The sequence below is a fragment of the Brachycentrus maculatus genome, unplaced genomic scaffold (genome assembly GCF_059751285.1).
Source record: "Brachycentrus maculatus isolate JH-2025_06_01 unplaced genomic scaffold, ASM5975128v1 h1tg000040l, whole genome shotgun sequence".
NCBI lineage: Eukaryota > Metazoa > Arthropoda > Insecta > Trichoptera > Brachycentridae > Brachycentrus > Brachycentrus maculatus.
The window spans coordinates 992,575-1,011,999 of record NW_028280794.1 but is presented as its reverse complement, the minus strand read 5'-3'; the positions used below and the strand labels follow the sequence as shown (position 1 = coordinate 1,011,999).

The window sequence follows — 19,425 nt, the reverse complement described above, 5'->3', positions numbered from 1 at the left end:
ATATACTCATTTTTGTTTGAAATGTTTACTTCCTTTTTTTTCAGTAGGTCGTCAGTATTAATAGGTTAAAGTAGACCACGTTGTTTCACGGAAGCTAAAGGGGTCGTATATTGAAAACTAAACGGTCAAAAACCAGTTGTATGGAACAGAATCCACAAGTCATAAATTGGGTGGAACACGACATACGCATGAACGTACAAAAAGGAGGGAAAAATAACGGCGCGTTAGTACTTGTTACGTACAATTGAATTATTTAATATACTTAATAGGTCATTTGTATTCGCACTCAATTCATTTCAGGATTTTAAAAAGTTTTTTTTGTTTTTAAATCACTTTAAAATTTTTACTATGACTTAATTATAATGTCTTTCGGTTAGCTTCGAAACCGGTAGACATTATAATTAAGTTATAATAAAATATTTATAGTGATTTATAAAAAAAGTTACATTTTAATTATAAAATGGAAAATCACAAAGTTAGTACTTCAAATATAAATTACATTTTGTAAAAGTATTTAAGTAGTCATATTCTTCACCATAAAATCTTCATCCACACCCGATGGTGCATAGGGCACTGCTTCATATAAACGCAGTGTTATCTTGATCTTTAACACATGAAGGAAAGGTGATCAGCCCTCTGCTTAAGGTACCAGTTCAGGGTTATATTGAATAAATATTAGGGTGGAAAAATAACTTGTATTTATTTGATCCCCCCTTGGAATCGAACCCGGAACCTCCAGTACAGTAACCGAGGGTGGTGACCATTACACTACGGAGCTGGACAAAATAGATATGATAAGTAGTCATCAGTAATATTTAAGTAGTAAACCCTAATGTATGGAAGTAATGCATGCAGTAGGCACAAAAAGGATGACAGTACTCTGAATGCTGTCAAAATGAGATTTCTCGGATGAATGTTCGACAAAACGATGTATGATAGATGCTCGAATGGTGAAATAAGGAAATGCAAAGCTGAAAATAGCACTATCGATAAAATTAAGAAATGAGTGTTTAAATGGTTTGGATATGTAGGATGGATCAGAGAACAATAAATTAAAATTGTTTCTGTTAGAACCCTTCATAAGTATACGTTATTCATGTATCATATAGTGGAAAAATATAAATATTCTAAAATTGTATATTTGATTTCGAATAGTTCATGCTTATGGTGATACAAATTTATGAGTTCCGGTATTTTGTCATAAAACTGGATATTTTCCGCTTCGTTGTATAAAAATATATAATTACGGTACATTTTCATTGCTAATCATGTATTATTATAATCAATCGCATGTGTTTACGATACGTACATTAAAACATGAATGACATTCAAACAAAGCAAATTATAGTTAGCCATGCAATCAATCATTATTAAAAAACAGTTATTTCACAGTCCTAAATTTTACGCATTTTATTACAAAATTTCCTGAATGTATTTGTCATCCGGCAAGGAGAACATGACATGTTCGTCGGTGTTCACTTGGCTCTACGCGTTATATTATACCGCCCCTTCCGACGCCGGCAGTGCTAAATAGCCCATTCTATGTTAGGTAGTACTCTCCTCTATCGCCGGTCATCCGACGGACCTAATTATCACGGGGGGATAAATAAAACAATGGCCCGAGAGAATAAATCTACCAGAGCCATATAAACGCGAGGAGGTGGTGTGGGTGTACATTAGTTGGGCAGACACCGGTAGGCAGACCGCGCATCCGGCCAAGAATCCCGACTGCTTACATTCGTGTTCTCCTGGTGTTTCAAATCGAATTTCGATACATATTCTAGACTCTTTTTATGAAAAACTTTCGTGTATGAAAAATGTGTTGTGTGGGAAATGGATGTCATCATCTTTAGACGTTTGATTTAGTGCAAAAATGGTGGAAAATAAAACGTGAATAAGTGTTTTTTGGAATAACTTAAAGGTATTACCACATTTTAATTACTTTATAGTACTCATACATTGCTAAAAAACATGTTGCTATATTTATTTAAATATTGTATAAAGCTACGTTTAGAATATTCTCAATACAATTTTAAAAAACCTTAAAAGATAAAAAATATATATGTATTAAAAACCTTAACATGTTAATGGATGTAATATTTACATTAAAAAAATGCTATTAGATTTAGATAGCTAACTTACTTTAAGAAATTTATGTGACAGATATTTAATGTAGAAAAAAATGAGAAAAAGCTAAACTTGCAATACAGTAAAAGCAACTAAAACATAGTCATTAGAAACATTAAAACATAGTACAAAATAAATAAAACAGAGCTAGGTTAAACGTCAAATTTGAAGAAAAATTCAAATAAATAGAAAAAAAACTAAAAAATCCAAATCATACAATTAAAACTACATTAAAGACAAAAAAACTAAGAAATATATTTACATGAAAAAATATTTAGATTAACAATTTTCTAACATATGTGGTCCGAAATTCACAAAAATAAAAAAAAATAATAACATAATTTCATATTAAATCAAAAACTTTCAAGCCTTATAAAAAAAATCACACTCTTTAATGATCAGATTCAAACTTTAAAAATATGCATTTTTAATTCGCGGTGAATTGTTTCTAAATGTTTTAGGGCTATTCTTAAATGAAAATTCATTCACAGACTTTTAAGATTCATATATTACATTTTTGCATTATTTTTTACTACTGGGTTGTAATAAAAATATGCATTTTTAATACGAAGCGAAATAATAATGAATATTTTATGGCAATTTTAAATTGAAATTTTATGATCTGACTTTTTCGATTCAGATATTAAATGTTTTTTTTTTAATATTATTTTTTTAGTACTTTGCAGCAATAAAAATATGGATCCTAATTACAAGGCGAAATATAAATGAATATTTTATGCCAATTTTGAATATCAGCGCCTCATAAATATTTTCGTAATAATGTAGCAAAACTTAATTCTGAATAATTGAAAATAAAGGTTACTTTTCCAACTCTTTCGTCGATTCATTTTCTTTTTTCTACATTTTCATTATCTTCTGTTTGTGATTCTTACCAACCTCCGCCCCAATGATTGATGTTTTTTTTCTTCTTTTCTTAACTCATTAATCAGTTTCTTAAATTTGCCAATCATCAATCTAGTAAGATAGTACTTTTAAGATCCCCGTCTTAATTAATATATTGAAATCTATCTTACGAATATATTTTTTTTAAATATACCGAAAACCAACATTTGTCTGTGTATGGGTGATACTAGTGGGAAAATAATACTTATATAATGCAAGAGATGTTACTTATGGGTAATTTTTCCTTTTTTTCAATTACCCGATTGAGATGATATTTTTTTCTTATTATTTATTATTTTTGGCATTTTATTGTTGTATTTGGCATGCACACCCTTGTTACTTTCATCGCCAACGGTTAAATGGTATAGGAGTCGATATAAGTATACACTAATTTATATGCATATTCATAAATATATTTTTTGATAACAGTGTCTAAGTCATTTAAAAAATTTCAGCCAATATATCGTAGTAATACAGGAGAAAGTGACCAAGTGCATTTTTTATAAAACCGTGGTCATTACTATTTGACATCTTACTAGCTTGATATTGCCCTGAAAAAATCCCAAAGGATTTTAAACTTGTAAAGTATAATATATTGATTTGTTGAAAATGACTAACTACATTGATGTTTATTTTCTTGCCAAGCAAAACTGACTTAAATGGGGCCTCCTGAACATTTTACGTTTTGTTAGTTGGTCACTTTCTCCTGTACGACTACGATATTCTCATAGCTTTGTCATTTACAGTCATATTAACATAAAATCGTTGAAATTTCAGGATTTCAAACATCAAGAAAAGCTTGTAAGATCGGTTTATGATTCGGAAACCATTTTTGGTAAATCGGCTCTGGCATGCAAATGCATTCCATTTCGAATCCAAATAATAATAAACCTCCTTTCTCACGTACTCTCCTCCCATTCTGTCGACAGCCATTGGTGCAGTTGGCCCCCATTAATATTCCTCCGACGCCGACGTTACTTTTAAAATACGCGTCAATAAAATAATACCATTTCGATTCGTCGAGAAAATCATCAGAACCACTTCTAGTTTTTTGCTTCAATAAATTCATGAGGGACGAATTACTTTTATTTCTGTCGGTTTATTTATATGAATAAAAGTACACTCAGATAACCATAATCGATAAAATTAGTAGTGGAAGAGGCGAAGATTGATAACATTGACAGATTAATATTGCGTTCTATTCAATTTGCTTACCACTATGGGGAAGCGGCGTGATATTAAGTTTGTTAGTTAAATTAAGTATTTTATCCAATATGACTAAGTACTAGCTATACCCGGCCACGCGTGGCTGTGGCTCTTGTGGCTTAAATGAAAATGAATGAAACGAGAAAGTACACATTTCTTATATGTTAAATTTAACATTACTCGAGGATTGACCTCGATGCATTATTTTTTAATACCCTTATCCGTACCCCAATGGTGCATAGGGCACTACATCATATAAACGCAGTGTTATCTTGATCGTTAACACATGAAGGAAAGGTGATCAGCCCTCCTCTTAACATTATAATAATTCTCGCTTAAACGCTCGGTACATTATAATAAATATTATTAGGGGTTTACGGAAGTCGGGACATTTTCAGGAATTAAAACCATTCATTGAGTGATAACTTTATATACCTACTCGAAACATTCACTATTCTACACAGTCTATCATTACCTTTATTTTGAAACATTTATTCATCTTATGTGACAAAGAAAAATCCACATGCAAGTGAAAATTCCATCTGTTGAAATATTTGATTGGAAATAGAACTGAAACCTTTATTTATATAGGTAGGATTTTAATATCTAGGTAACTAAGAAAATGAATATCTCTTTTTTTTATACATTGACAGTATCTTTATTTATCTACCAATATCCTGACTTTTTTAAACATCATTGTTATTTTTTGACATCTCATCAAAGATGAAAAAGAATATGTACGTCTGAGCATTTAGCCCCGTAAATGCCCAGACTCCCATTTTTTTTTTCATCTTTGATATGAAAATAACTCATATAATTGGAGATCATCCAGCTTTTATGAACAAGTATTTGGACACACTCAAAATGTTGTAAATAAATCATTGTTTATAAATATTGTATCTAACCCTCAATATTTCAGTATTTTTTCTCAACTTTGTATTTATGTCTTACCATTATAGATATGCGCCTGCCATCTTACATTATTCTTATTTCACCGGTAGGAAAATGTGTAATTTAATATGGTATAATTTGTAAGTTGTCGCTGTAGATGAAAGATCATGCATTAAACAAGGTTTATTGAGGGTTTGGAGATCAAACCTACAATCATTTATTGATGGAGTTACTGAAGTATTACCAAAAAATGGTTTATATATATATAAACACAATAGAATATAGGTAAAATTAAAACTTCGTTTCTAAGCTGTTTGAAGATAGTTTTAAAAATATTTATCAATTTGGAATGAAATTTATAATGTCTTAACGGAATGGAGATTTTTTTTCATTTTTCGACATGGGTAAATACTTAAGTTGCTTTCAACACACTTTACTTAAAATTTTAATATATTAAGTCAATACAGTATATTAGGTTTTTCCAAACTATTTCCGCAGTTGAACCCTTCACAAATTCTGCAATTTTGACGGAAGACTTGGCTTTTAATGTTGTATTATCCTTACATTACTTTTTATTGATATTCAAGACTTTTTAGTTTATAAGTAGTAAAAAAAAACGGAATACATATTCAAGCCCGGCTGATCACAAGTTGAAAGTCATAGATGAATCATTACAAATATGAATTTATAAATCACAAACTATTTTGACGCTATTTTTATACCCACTTAGAGAAAAATATAGCTTATGCTCTTGTTAAAGTTTCATCACTCGTCGAACATAAGTTTATTTATTATTTTATGCCTAAACTTTATTGCAGTATTTCCAGTAAGCACTAAACTCGCTGGCGTTCATTTTCCGGGTTTTGTTTGCTAATTACGAGTCCATTCATTTTCGAGGTAGTAGAAAAGTTTACGTTTTCCTCATATAAAGGAAAATGGAAAATACGCTCCAAGTAAACGTTTTCCAATAGCAATATTGAACGCCATAGAAATTCGCTCGATCGTACTATTTATGTATTTTTACGTAGACTATCGTTGAAAGTTGTTCATTTTCAATGCATCCAAATGTTTGCATTAACACGGATTGAATTTTTTATTATTTTTTCAGATGAAGGAACAAAAATTTCGACACCAAATCCTAGTGATTTTGCTGGTTTTGGGAGATTTTGTATGGGCTAACACATTTATACCGGTACCACTAATATCCACAACAACGCCAGCACCACCTTCTTTATTTCAAAACCCTAAAAGCAACGAACTTCAGATAACTAGGTATGCGGGAGGTCAGTCATCTGTGCAGAGAAACTCACGAGCAAGTAACCCCAACTGCGGGAGGTGTGATGACTGGCCACCGCGTCGCGCCGACGATCGATTTTCTGATAGAAATGATAGAGACAGATACGATAGAGATAGGTATCCAGAAAATGACAGATATGGACCTCGACCTAACGATCGTGATAAGGACAGGGATAGGGGATATGGTAACCGCAATAATGAGAGGGATAGAGACAGCAATAGACACGATGACAGAGGATATAACAAAAACGACGATAAAAAAACGGATACCAGACACGATGACAAGGGATATAATAGATACGACGATAAAGGTTATAATAAACATGACGATAAAGGAATCAATAAAAACGATGACAGAAATTCTGGTTATGGGAGACCTTCAGGAAGCGATAGAAATAAGAGTGGCGATGGAGTAGATGATAAACGGTGGTCTAAGCCTGATACAAAATTTGACAACCGACATGATAGTAGACCCGAAGAAGATAGAAGAGGAGGTGGAAATAGAGATCGTTACGATGACAGGGATAGAGATAGAGACAGAGACAGGGACAGGGATAGGGATAGAGACCGAGACAGAGATCAGGATAGAGATTACGATAGAAATAGAGACAGAGATCGATACAGACCAAGCAATTATGATCCCTATGATGATAGAGGAAATGGTTACGATAATCGCCGCCCTCCTTTACGCGACGATCCATATGAAAGAAGAAGACCTGCGTATGACGATCGTTACGATCGAAGACCCTACTACCCTGATGAGCGGTATGATAGAGCCCCCGCTTATGAAGATGAAAGGTACGAAAGAAGACCTTATTATCCACCAGAAAGAGACAGACCCCGTGATCGAGACCGTGGTGGATGGCAGTCTTACGATCGCTATGGCAACAGACAAGGTGGTTATGATACTGCTAGGCCTTATATACCCGATGACAGGAACGATGACCGGTACGGTTACGACAACCGGCCGGTAGATGACAGATACTCTAAGGGGAGTTTCAGACCTTGGGATGAGACATACAGAGGGACTTCTGGGTTCGACAAAGGCGGAAGGGGATACTATTTCGCGTCTGGGAGACCAGACGTTGGTGCGACATCGACATGGGGAGGAGATTCAGATAAGGGTTACGCTTCAAGCTGGAACTACGGCGGCAGTAGGGGCGATACTGGAGGTGGGGGTACCTGGTACGCGGGTGCAGTAGCAGGAAGTGGTGGCTGGAGTGATCAACGGTGAGTTGAAAAATACATAATCAATTATAAAATTCTCTTTTTGTTTTGTTTTATAATTTTCTAACCTCAAACTAGACTTCGTAATTTCTAACGTCCTTTTATGTTTTGTGGACATTGTAACCCAATTGTTCTATTATATTTTGTAGACGATGTAGCTCCTTTTATTCGATTTTATTTTGAAGACGATAAAACTCCCATTTTACATTTTTTTTGAAGATGGTAAAACTTTTATTATTTTTATCATATTTTGTAGACGTTGTAACTTCCATTATTATGTCATATTTGGTAGATATTGTAACTTTCATTATTCTAAATATATAATTCATTAATCTATATGATGTTACTCCTATTATTCTATTATGTTTTATAGACTTCGTTACTTTCATTGTTGCTTTATTTAGTAGACGTTGTAACTTCTTTTATTTTACTATATTTTGTAGACGATGTATATCCACATTTTTATTATATTTTAAAGACAATATAACTTTTGTAATTTTATCATACTTTGCAAACCTAGTAACTTCTTTAATTCTACTTTAATTTTTAAACGAAGTTACTCCCTTAGGATTTTAGAAATATCTTAGACACTAAAATCTTAATTGTTCTATGATATTAAAACCAAATTTTACCGAAAAAGTTAAATAAAAACATGAAAATCTTAATCAAATTTACTGAGCAGTTCCATCCACTGTGTTGTTTATGGTTTTATTTTAAGTATCGGGTCATACTTTATCACTATTAATATTACCTTCTTCATAAAGTGTTCGATATTAATTTTCTGCAGTAACTAATTATAATTTATTACTTCGGGCCAGTACGGAGCTTTAAACATACTTTATTGGTAAATTAATAAAATTAGAGTTAGCGTATTATTTCGCTACCTCTCGCTACATTTCTCTCAGGGCGGCTGCATGTATAAGGGATGTTAATGATATTAACTGCTCCGAACAGTTTCCGTACGCTATGTCCGCCTAGAATAATTAGCAGTGACATTTACCGGATTAGTTAAAGGGTGAGAGGACCAATTTTGAAACATTACTTAAGTGTAGATTAGTGATGTAGAATACAAAAGAAAAATTTTAAATAGTAAAAAAATGGTAGTTTTTTTAAATCGACTAATTAAGAATCATTATCATGATATCAAAAAAATATTCCATAAGACATACTAAAGTAGATAAGATATGTATGTGAAAAGTATGTGCTTTTATAATAAACTTTACAACTTCTGTTATGATAACTTGTTTACATTTCAGATGCAGACAGTTTTAAATTTGTTCTGTGATTAAATTAACTATCATTTATAGAAAAATTTCTTTACTCTTCATTTTAATTATTCAATAGGATAGTTTTTGTATACATTGAATGCAATCAGTCTTGCGCTTCATATATCAGCTCAGATCAGTGATTCAAGAAATCAATGATTTATTTTGACCCCCCGGGAATCAAACCCGGAATCTCTAGCATGGTAGGCAAACGTCTTAACCACAATGCTACGGAGGTATAATTTTTTTTTTAAGTTCTATAAGAAAACTATTTTTTTATTGTATATGATTTTTTTGTACCCCCTGGATTTTTCACCTAATTAATTTTATTTGAAAAAAAAATATTTGAATATTTTCATCAAAAGATTCATACAATCATGAATTTTATTAACAAAAAAATCCAGTGTTATGTTTGGGAAGTTCCGCTTGTATGTTTGGGAAACATGCCCCTTTCGACATCACCAGTGGTGTATCCAAAAATGTTACAGACCGCAGGTTGGCATGTCACACGATGGTAACATTGAACATGGGTGTAGCACAGAGCCATACACCCCTTTGGCGACAAGGGTTGTTCAGATTCAATTCTTTCATTTTCTGAATGCCTTATTTATTTCCGTTTAAATTTATTATTGTTTTTGGTCATGAATACCAATAAAACTATTTTCACCGAAAAGTTATTTAAAATCTGTGAAAAAATATATATTTTCTTTGAAATAGATAACACATTAATAGATTTATATTATCCACTGACACTTCGTGATGGAATTGCATTTTTGATTTATTATTAGATTAAAACCAATATTTTTAGCTTTTCCACTTTTTTATTTGACCAGCGACCGGGTTTCGTCGTTACCGACATCATCATGTCGGTAACTGCTGTTGATCATGCTGATGATGTCGGTAACGACGAAACCCGGTCGCTGGTCAAATAAAAAAGTGGAAAAGCTAAAAATATTGGTTTTAATCTAATAATAAATTTAAAAAAAGATAACACATTATTATTCGTAGCTTTTTAAAGATTCACTACTTCTATAAACACCATATATATTGTAGTCTTTTATAAGGCAGAAATATATGTAGGCATTTAAAATTCGTAAGAACATTTCTTATTATATTTATTTTAAAGAGAGAGTATAAAATAATTTAACTTTTACAAAAATACCGTACACGGATGTTTAATTTTGATTTACAAAAATGTGTTCTCACCGAGATTTAACGTACCGAGGGTACATTTGAAAAAACTTAATTTGTTTTTTTTATTAATCATGCGTTACTTTCTCACGTAACACAGTCATGAAATCACGGATAACATGGCGAATGACATGATCGATTTGATGATCATGATTGATCTACCTCCACTACCTATAGCATTTTATTTTTGAAATTTAATTGAATTTTTTTTAAAATAAGAAAACTGAAAGGTTATATTAATCAACCAATTATGTTATTTTATTTTTATTTTATTTTAAAACTTTATAAATATTTATTGAATACATAACATTTTTAAGAAATATATTAATGCTTAAAAAAACCCTTAGAAGACCTTCATCCAGTACTGGATTGAAGACCGATGTTGCAGAAGGTGATAGAAACATGTAGGTATTTTGAAAGTTTTTATTTGTATTGATTGAGTAAAATTTAATTTAAAAAAACTAACACGTTTACTTTACATAGATTTTTTAGGGTAAACACGAGTTTATTAAAAAATGTTTTAAAAACACTATCTCAAAAACTTGTAATAATATTAGACTTCAAAAATGTGCGAATTCATATCAATACTGATGGAATGGATACCTATATAAGAAGAATTGCATTATAATAAAAATTGATAAATCTATTTTTTTTAATTGTTTTTACATAATGACAGAAATAACAAATAATTAATTTTCTTTCAACGATATCAACAATATGTTCAATATTAACAAACTTACTAGATACAATATATGGTACACTACACGTTAAACTCGAGATTTCTTTAATTTTCGATGATCTTTTATTTTTACTTATAGAGAATTTAAAAAGAAGTTTAATAATTATCTTAAATTAACTCTATAATAACCAGCATTTTTATTATTTTACTTAGGAGGGTTTTTGGTACCATGCGATTTTTCGACCAATCAACGAATTTTCTCGCATCCTAATTTTTAGTTGGTTGATGTTTGTCACCCCTCGATCTGGAGCAAAGTGACACAAGATAAATGACGCGACCGCCCTTCGAGTTGTTTAACAAATTCACATTTTACATTGAATGTAAATTCAGGAGCAGAATTTTGTTGTAGGCTTTCAGCATTGAATTGACTACCGTTTGTTCCTTTCATGAAACATTCAGAAACTGAAATTTCTTTTCAGTCTAATACCATTTCAGAATACGCGCTTCAGGAAATAAAAAAAAGTTGTTTTTCACTGCGCTTTAGATTGATAGTACTTTTAATATACCCTACTATATTTTCAATAGCATGTTTAATTTTATAATTTAAAATATGTTTTTAATAAGTTTTAAGGTGGTACCATTAATTGTGTTAAAACTCATATCATTATAGTTTTTTAGTAAAAATATTTCCCTTAACATTCATCGTTAACAATGTTTAATACCACCTCTACATGACTACTGGTTTCTGAATAACCATTTGATCATCAGGTCAAATGTAGACTACAATTAACTTGATGATGAAATAGTTATTCTAAAACCGGTAGTCATAAGTAATGTTTTTAAGTGGCATTACACAAAGTGAACAATAAATGATAAGGAAGGTGTTTTATTACCAAAGCTCAATGTTAACAATGCTTTTAATGAAAAAAATATACTCCCACATAACGCATACTGGAAAGCACTATAGCAAAAGTGCAAGAATCCCTTACCCGTAGCATGACCTTGCATTTATAAGCAGGGTGCAAAAAGTGTAAGAGGAAAAAAAATACAAATATTCATTTAATCCTTTCTTTTTCCGTTCACATAAACCTTTTATATTTCAAGAGATATGTTTTTAATCTAGCGTACTTGTGATGGTTTTACAAATGAAATTTTTTTCCGATCGTATTTCAACCATAATGAAAATTTTCTTGAAATTCTCTAAGATATTACTCGAATGCTGACACATCGCTCACTCCTTTCAAGAACGTCAAAAATCAAAAAACTTGATTTTTCAGGAGAAAGTTTTTAAAGTTTAAAAATATAATACAATCTATTAAAAATAAATATCAAGCCACTTATTGAACTTTTTACTGTGCAACAGATCTTTTTAGGTAAAACCTGAAGGTTTTTTCTCCATTTGAAAATTTTTTATTATATTTATAAAAAATAATTATATGTACAATACATTTTCTTCAAAATGCAAAAACAACATTTTCTGCCCTGTAGCGGGTAAATACTAAGTTAAAAATATGGCTCTTTTGCTGGGATATAGTATATTTTCAGGGCATTCCGAAAACATGCACAACTGAAAATTGTCGATTTTTGATTTATGACGTTCTTGAAAGGAGTGAGCTACATGCTCGAAAGAACAAACGTTTATCTTAAAAAAAGCGTTTCTTTCTTAGATAAAACTCGTCGATTTGAAATAAGCCCACCTTAAGTGTTTTCTAATATATGTATGTGCGGAGCTCTTATCAGCATCCAGTGTCCTATAAATTCTCTCGATATCAATGATTACTCTATTTACGACCCTTTTTGATTCTGCCGACGACCTGCGCCTAGATTGTGTTTTCAGTATTTTCGGACCCTTTTGGAACCCTTACACCAAATTATCAGCAATCACTGGGAATTACGATATCCAGGACGCAATTTCATTTGTTTTTATTCTCTTGGATGGGGTATTTTGGAGCCCGGTGCGAGCTTAATTATAAATCCTTACAACAGCTGGAACGCCTTTTGTTGGATAGTTTTATAACTTTGTATTAAGCTCCATTACAGTACAAATTGAATTAAAAGTTTGTATCAAATTATCTTCATTAGCTTGATCAGAAAACCTCTATGACTGTAATTTGAAGTTATTTAATATTTAATCTTATTATTCTTCAAATGTAATCATTTTAACCCAATTAAAATGTATAGTAAAACTTCGATATAACGGACTAATTAGAGGCAGAGGGTGTCCGTTAAGGATGCCAAAAGTCAGTTAAAAAATAAAAATAAAAAAGGTATTCAAAAAAGTAATTTGAAAATATGAATACTGTATTTAGATATACATAAATAACACAAAACACAAATAAAATTATTTTCTTGAATGATTCTTGCAGATACTTTGTGCATACATACTGTGTACTACATACTGAGTTTGTTATTTTATTATATAAAATGCTGTTCCACCAATAAGTACCAGTACAAAACTTAAATGTAACATTTCTTACGTGGAAGTTTTTGGTATCGTAAGGGAAGGGTAATTAACTATAACCTAACTTTGAGTATTTCAACGTTTTAGAATTATTACATAAACCCTGAGGATGACAAGGTTCTTGTCGAAACCGGTTAAAGTGTATCAATAAAAAGTGGTTAAAACAAAGTTTTATTTTATTTTATAAAGTGAATAAAATTCTATTTATTGTCTTAGGACACTCGTCGTGAAGTGATGTCGCTGTTTGATGTCGACGCACTTAATTTCGGTTTCAGTTGCTTTGAAAAAAGAATTAAGTTTTGTTTGCTTCCTTGCATCCTTGATTATCATGGCCGCTAAAAATTGTTTAAATGCGGCTGCACTTTTCAGAGCATGTAATATAAACAGATCCTTTTATTTATTTTTTGTACATTTTTCCTGATTTTTTGTCCATAATATCCGAAATTCGTTAAATATAGGTCCGTTATATCGAGGGTTTACTTTACTATAAATTGAAGCGTTATATTATAAAAATGGATCCTTGTTTTCAATTATCTTCTTTGTGTGATATTACATCTACACAAAATATTCCTCCTGCTAAATCCCAAAATATTTTCCGAAAGATTATTATAACAAAAACTAATCAAGGAATTCTCGTTCAGAAATATTAGTTCTTAGAACGTATTACATAAATAATTTTGTACGAAAAAAATTGTATGAATTTCTAATACTTCAAAACAATTTTCAATTATGACTAAGCGTAAAAAATTTAAGCCGTTTTCTCTTGTTTGTAAAATTATATTTCGAAGAAAATGTATCCAAATAATTTGTACTTCTTAGAAAAAATACGGCTTAGCCAGTTTAATTTCAAATTACTTTCTTATCTCATTTGACTTTCCATTTGAGTTCTTTCATTCTGAGACCTCGTTATATTTTCGATTAAGTCATATTTATTATTATCTTTTGGTTATAGTTTGAAAATCCAAAGGCAGTTTTTAATTATTTTAGAGTGAGTTGCTTTAAAAATTCCTGTTTTACAACAACTCACATGCTATTTTTATATTCCATAATATTTTAAACATTTGAAATACATTACATAATTTATTTATTTGTTATTAAATTTGTAGAATTAAATGATTTGTATATTTTTTTAATAAAACACTTATTTTACTACATTTATAGTATATTTATAGTATATCAAAAGTATATTCACGTAAATACGACTGATTTTAAGAACTAGTTGATCTCGTTTATAAGAAAATACATAAAATGATGAACACTTGTGTTGTTCTCGAGGCTAGTCATAAATGAACTCAAAAGTGGTCTCACAAAAGTGTTTTATTTTTATATTTAAGTGAAATAAAAGAAAAAGTTTCATTATTCAGTTATGGGCATTATTTTGTACCTATCTTTGTAAGCATCATGTTTCTAAGAGGATAATAGTTATTTTAACTTGTCTACGTTTAGACTATAAGAGTTTGGTTATAAATTAAGTTACGAAGTGACAGGTGATAATACAAACTACATACGGAAAATACAAACGGTTTGTATTTTCACCTGTTGATCATTTGTAGTTCTCAGAACTAGTAGTCTTTAAATAAATGTTTTTAAATAAGTATTAAAATTTGAAATGAAAATCGTCGTCTTGTGTTAAAGTTAATGCAAAATCAATACATATGTAGTTTATTTTAATTCACAACATTTTGAGTATGTCCAAATACTTGTTCACAAATCTGGGTTTTCTCCACTAAGGAGTTGTTTTTACAATTTTTTTGACATCTCATCATAGATAAAGAAGATTATGGAAGCATGTATCAATCATGGGTAAAATAGTTTTAATAATTTTTCACTAGTGTAAATTGATATTTTATCCAAACTATGATACGTAGGTCACATGCCCCGTAAACACCTAGGCTTCCATATTCTTCTTCACCTACATATGTTGAGATGTCCAAAATAACGTTTTAGGATTAATAAATTTGGATTATCTCCTAATTGGAGATAATCCTAATTTGTGAATAAGTATTTGGATATATTCCAAATGTTATATTTTTCTTTAATTCGTTTAATTATTACATTTGACCTCATGACGTCGCTTATTACGTTCCCGAAACATTCAATATCCTCTAGTAGGTATGATAAATCGCGTTCTCACAATAGGCGGATGCAAAATAAATGACATGTCAACGAATTTGTGAAATTTTTACCGTTATGTATCGAAAAACGGTATTTTACCCAGCGTCCGTTGAATATACGACTATATTAGTATTGGATAAAATAATTGAATATTTCAATAGATTCCCTCACCGTGACAACCTACGCAATTCAACTGGTGAAATGAAATAAATACATCGACCGGATATTATGATTATTCAAATTGTTATTTTTATGACGAAATAGCACAGCGAGCATGCCTCAAAATAATACGTTCCCATTTATTTCCCTTGTACTACGGTGAAATGGAAACTATAATATATAATTTAGGTAAAAGTAAAAATGACCAATTTAATGATAATATTTTTTCATGATATATTTTCACAATGACGGTATTTTATTTCATTAACGATTTCGGTAGTCACTTTGCGGTAAAATCTATCCAATTTTAATTTAACGTTCCGCATAATTTTCAAACACCGTAAGGCAGCAAGTGCAACATTTGGTTTTGATTTAAATATGATTTACAAAAGTACTTACCAGTGAAAAACGTTTTTTATTGTACGAGTAATATAATATTCTTTGTCCGTTTTGTAAAACGATTGTATTTCAAATATTAGGTTTAAATAAACACATTTATATCCACAATTTTTTGGTATTTTAAAAATGCGTTACAATAAAATGCAATATATTTCAGTGATAACCGCTGAAAGTTTTACAGGAAACAAATTTCATTTTCATAACTGTATACTAAATATCGCGCCAAATATTTTCCGTTCAAATCGAAATGCATTTCAAATTCAGCTAGCAACACGTGTAAAATATATATATTTTTTTGTTCAAGTCAAGTTTTACATGGTAAACCACGATTTTATTTCTTCTTTTAACTTTTTGCACTCACAATCGCTTTATATTAATGAAAAAATTAAAACTGTTTGACTTACATTAGGTTTTGTTAATAATTTATTCATTTTACCTTTTTAAACTAGATACTTGTTACTTTATTACATAAAAACGTGTATTATATGGTATTTTTTTTACAAAACGAGGTACAGAACAATATAAAAATGAGCGGGAAAGCTTGTTGTTTCAAAACAATAAAATTAAAATAATAGTAAAAGTATTATTTTTTGACATCTCATCAAAGATGAAGAAGAATATGGAAGTCTGGACATTTACGGGGCTTACGACCGTCATAGGCTGGTTTAAGTGATCACTTTACACACGTGTAACATTCACCAATTCTACCCATTATTGACAACCACACTACTCAAATTCTTGGAAGTTCTATATATATATAAACCAATTTAGAAACCTTGTTCATGAATCACTAGAACTTCACTAGAGACATCTATTGGTGAGATGTAAAGAAGCTTTTTATTAAGCAGAAACTCTTATATTAGTATGTGAGATCCGAATCCTGGATTATAATCACACACATGACTTCCATATTCTTCTTCATCTTTGATGAGATGTCAAAAAATAATATGAAAATAACTCCTGTAATTGGAGATAATCCAGATTTTGTGAACAAGTATTTGGACACACTCAAAATGTTGTAAATAGTAAAAGTATTTCACCCCTGTTATAAACCCAATACGCTGACCAATTAATAATTTGTTAGTAGGTACGTCTACAACGGCCCATAATAATAATGTAAAATATGATTGTGAGGATGTATATTTAAAATCTCGAAATATCGTCATTAATAATATCCTTGAATGAATTTAATTGGCTCAGTACAAAGGACTGCGTATTGGGTAAACGATTTATTTTGAACAAATTCCCGCAAAATGGGGAAAATTAATTGCCATATTAATAAACAATAAGCATGTATGTCAGTCTATACATATTGGGGGAAAATATGTATTTTTAAAATGATAAAAATAGCCGATTCCCTTTATTTAAGCTAAATTTCAACGATTAATATCCTTTAGTACTAAATTATTCCTGAAAATGAACATTGTTAGATTGCTGCAAAAGCTACAATGTCGAAAAGGAATAACTGGAACTAATTATAATGGACAGCGTTTGAATTCGGAAATGGCTCCCATAGTATTAAATTCAAAAATTGAATATAAGGTTTTTCTTTAAAATTTAAAGTAATAATAAAAAAATCTGTTCTTTAAAAAAAAATTATAAATATGATTTTGAAATTCAAAAATTTATTAATTTGGACCTTGTCGAATAACCTGATGATTTTAACTTGTTGATGAAAACATCTATAGTAAGTGTTCTATTTTTATATTTAAACTTCCAGCATTCATTTTCTATAGTTGTTTTCGTGCGACGATTAATCTACGTTCAAAAGGGTATTTTTCATTTTTTCAATAATTGATTCGGCAGTCACTTTGTGGTAAAATACGGTGTTTGAAAATTATGCGGAATGCATCGAAACACGTGTCACAGTAGATTTTAAGAAAAAGTGGTATTTACTAAGTAATACATCAATTAAAAATGGATATTTTTCACTTCAAATATGATGTAAATTACTTGTTGTATATCTGCAAAATTTTACCAATTTCTTCATCTGCCTGATTGAAAACATCATAACTAACTGCAGTAATCTTCTTTCTGCCCTCGTAGCAATCCAGGCAGTGGGTGGAGAAGACCCGCCCCCCCTCTTCGACCAGACTACCTCTACGACCGCCCCTCAGCTGAGAAATCAACTCCCGCGATGAATGACAGGACCCCGGAAGATAGCCAAGATCACAACCAAAACAAGGACCAAGGGGAGCAGAAAAATGATGAAACTACTCCAATCCCCGAAAAAAAAGATTCATAAACATTCTTTGCAACTGAGTTAAATTTTAACGTTTGTAGATGATCTATCATTTTTTCTTTTGAATCATCTCAAACAGCTACACACTCTCAAAACTGTCAACCTAATTTGAGTCGTTTTATTTGGGAAAGGGTTCAATGGAAATTATCTCATCCTATTTTTATATATGTTTCCCACTAAGAGCTGATTAAATTATCAAAACATACATTATTTTCAAATAAGAAAAAAAATCCACATAAAAAATTTCCACGAACTTTAAAATGCTTTTTTGTAATTATTTTATTTACATTATTTTAAATTAATATCTCCTTTTTTCAAAATGTTTGAGTTGTGAAGAATTCAAATTAAATATTATAATCGTAACTCTCGATCTCATTTTGGAATCGATTGACCACAGTTTTCTCTTCTTTAAATGATGTTTTTTTTATGTATACGTGTTAAACAATACATTTATCCGTAAGCTAATTTTTAATTCCCTTTTTTTAAGTACTACTTAGTTAATAATCGAAAAAGTAAAAGCAGAAATGAATGCATGTATTTCTGAAATGAACAAAACAGAACTTAACCCTCTAATTGATAATATAATTACTATTTTTTAGAACATTATATTAAAATTTATCTTTAAAAATATTAGTAGGTTGATCTTCTGTTTTGTAATCGCTTAGCATTTGTTTATTTACATTTATGTACAATTGTTGACACCCCAAAATAGAAAACTTATGTTTTTATATACACATAATGAGGAATCATATGTATATTAAAATATGCAATGTTAAATGTACAGGAGAAGAGACAAATAAGTATTTCAAATAAATTTGTACCAAAGATTTAAATTGTCCTTCAAATTTGTATTTATATTTAATTGATTTTCTGTGTTTTATAATTGCGTAGTGTATTTTTGTGATTTAACTTCTTGTAACGAATAATAATAAAGATATTTTTGTATTTAATACTCGTCTTTTTTGTGTCAAATAAGATTAATGATGATAACAATGATGATTTTACTGTAAATCATAACTAATGTCCATGAAATGCATTTTTTATATTTTGTTAAATCGTTTCGATTAAATGCCGCTTAAATATTTCCCTAGTATTTTTATAGACATTTCTTTTTCATAGACTTATTGTACAAGGATATATTTATTAAATAACACATAGAAAGTACATATGTGGTTCTATAAAAGAAATATGGATTTTTTAAATAGTATTAATGAGAAAAACAGGATGAACAAAATAGTATTTTAGAAAATCATGTATGTGTTTT

At 30.2% G+C, this 19,425-nt stretch overlaps 1 protein-coding gene across 2 annotated transcripts; it reads left to right on the top strand.

Annotated features, from left to right (window-relative positions):
- Positions 1 to 1,675: 1,675 nt before the first annotated feature.
- Positions 1,676 to 18,391, top strand: LOC148312443 (uncharacterized). 2 transcript variants are annotated; one of them, XM_088277289.1, is made up of 4 exons: positions 1,676 to 1,921; positions 6,236 to 7,653; positions 10,454 to 10,510; positions 17,966 to 18,391. In XM_088277289.1, the coding sequence occupies exons 2-4, from the start codon at positions 6,236 to 6,238 to the stop codon at positions 18,162 to 18,164; spliced, it is 1,674 nt and encodes a 557-aa protein (XP_088133415.1). In that variant the 5' UTR covers positions 1,676 to 1,921; the 3' UTR covers positions 18,165 to 18,391. The 2 variants fall into 2 exon arrangements, with proteins under 2 accessions (XP_088133415.1, XP_088133416.1); XM_088277290.1 differs by lacking the exon at positions 10,454 to 10,510 and having other exon boundaries at positions 1,691 to 1,921; positions 17,966 to 18,276.
- The last annotated feature ends 1,034 nt before the right edge of the window (positions 18,392 to 19,425 follow it).

What these genes read in the sequence shown, in the direction of transcription:
- LOC148312443 (XM_088277289.1), top strand. Translation starts at nt 6,236, where the DNA reads ATGAAGGAACAAAAATTTCGACACCAAATCCTAGTGATTTTGCTGGTT. An exon ending in GGTGGCTGGAGTGATCAACG is followed by an intron (nt 7,654 to 10,453) that starts GTGAGTTGAAAA and finishes AAAAACCCTTAG; the next exon opens with AAGACCTTCATCCAGTACTG. An exon ending in GCAGAAGGTGATAGAAACAT is followed by an intron (nt 10,511 to 17,965) that starts GTAGGTATTTTG and finishes CTGCCCTCGTAG; the next exon opens with CAATCCAGGCAGTGGGTGGA.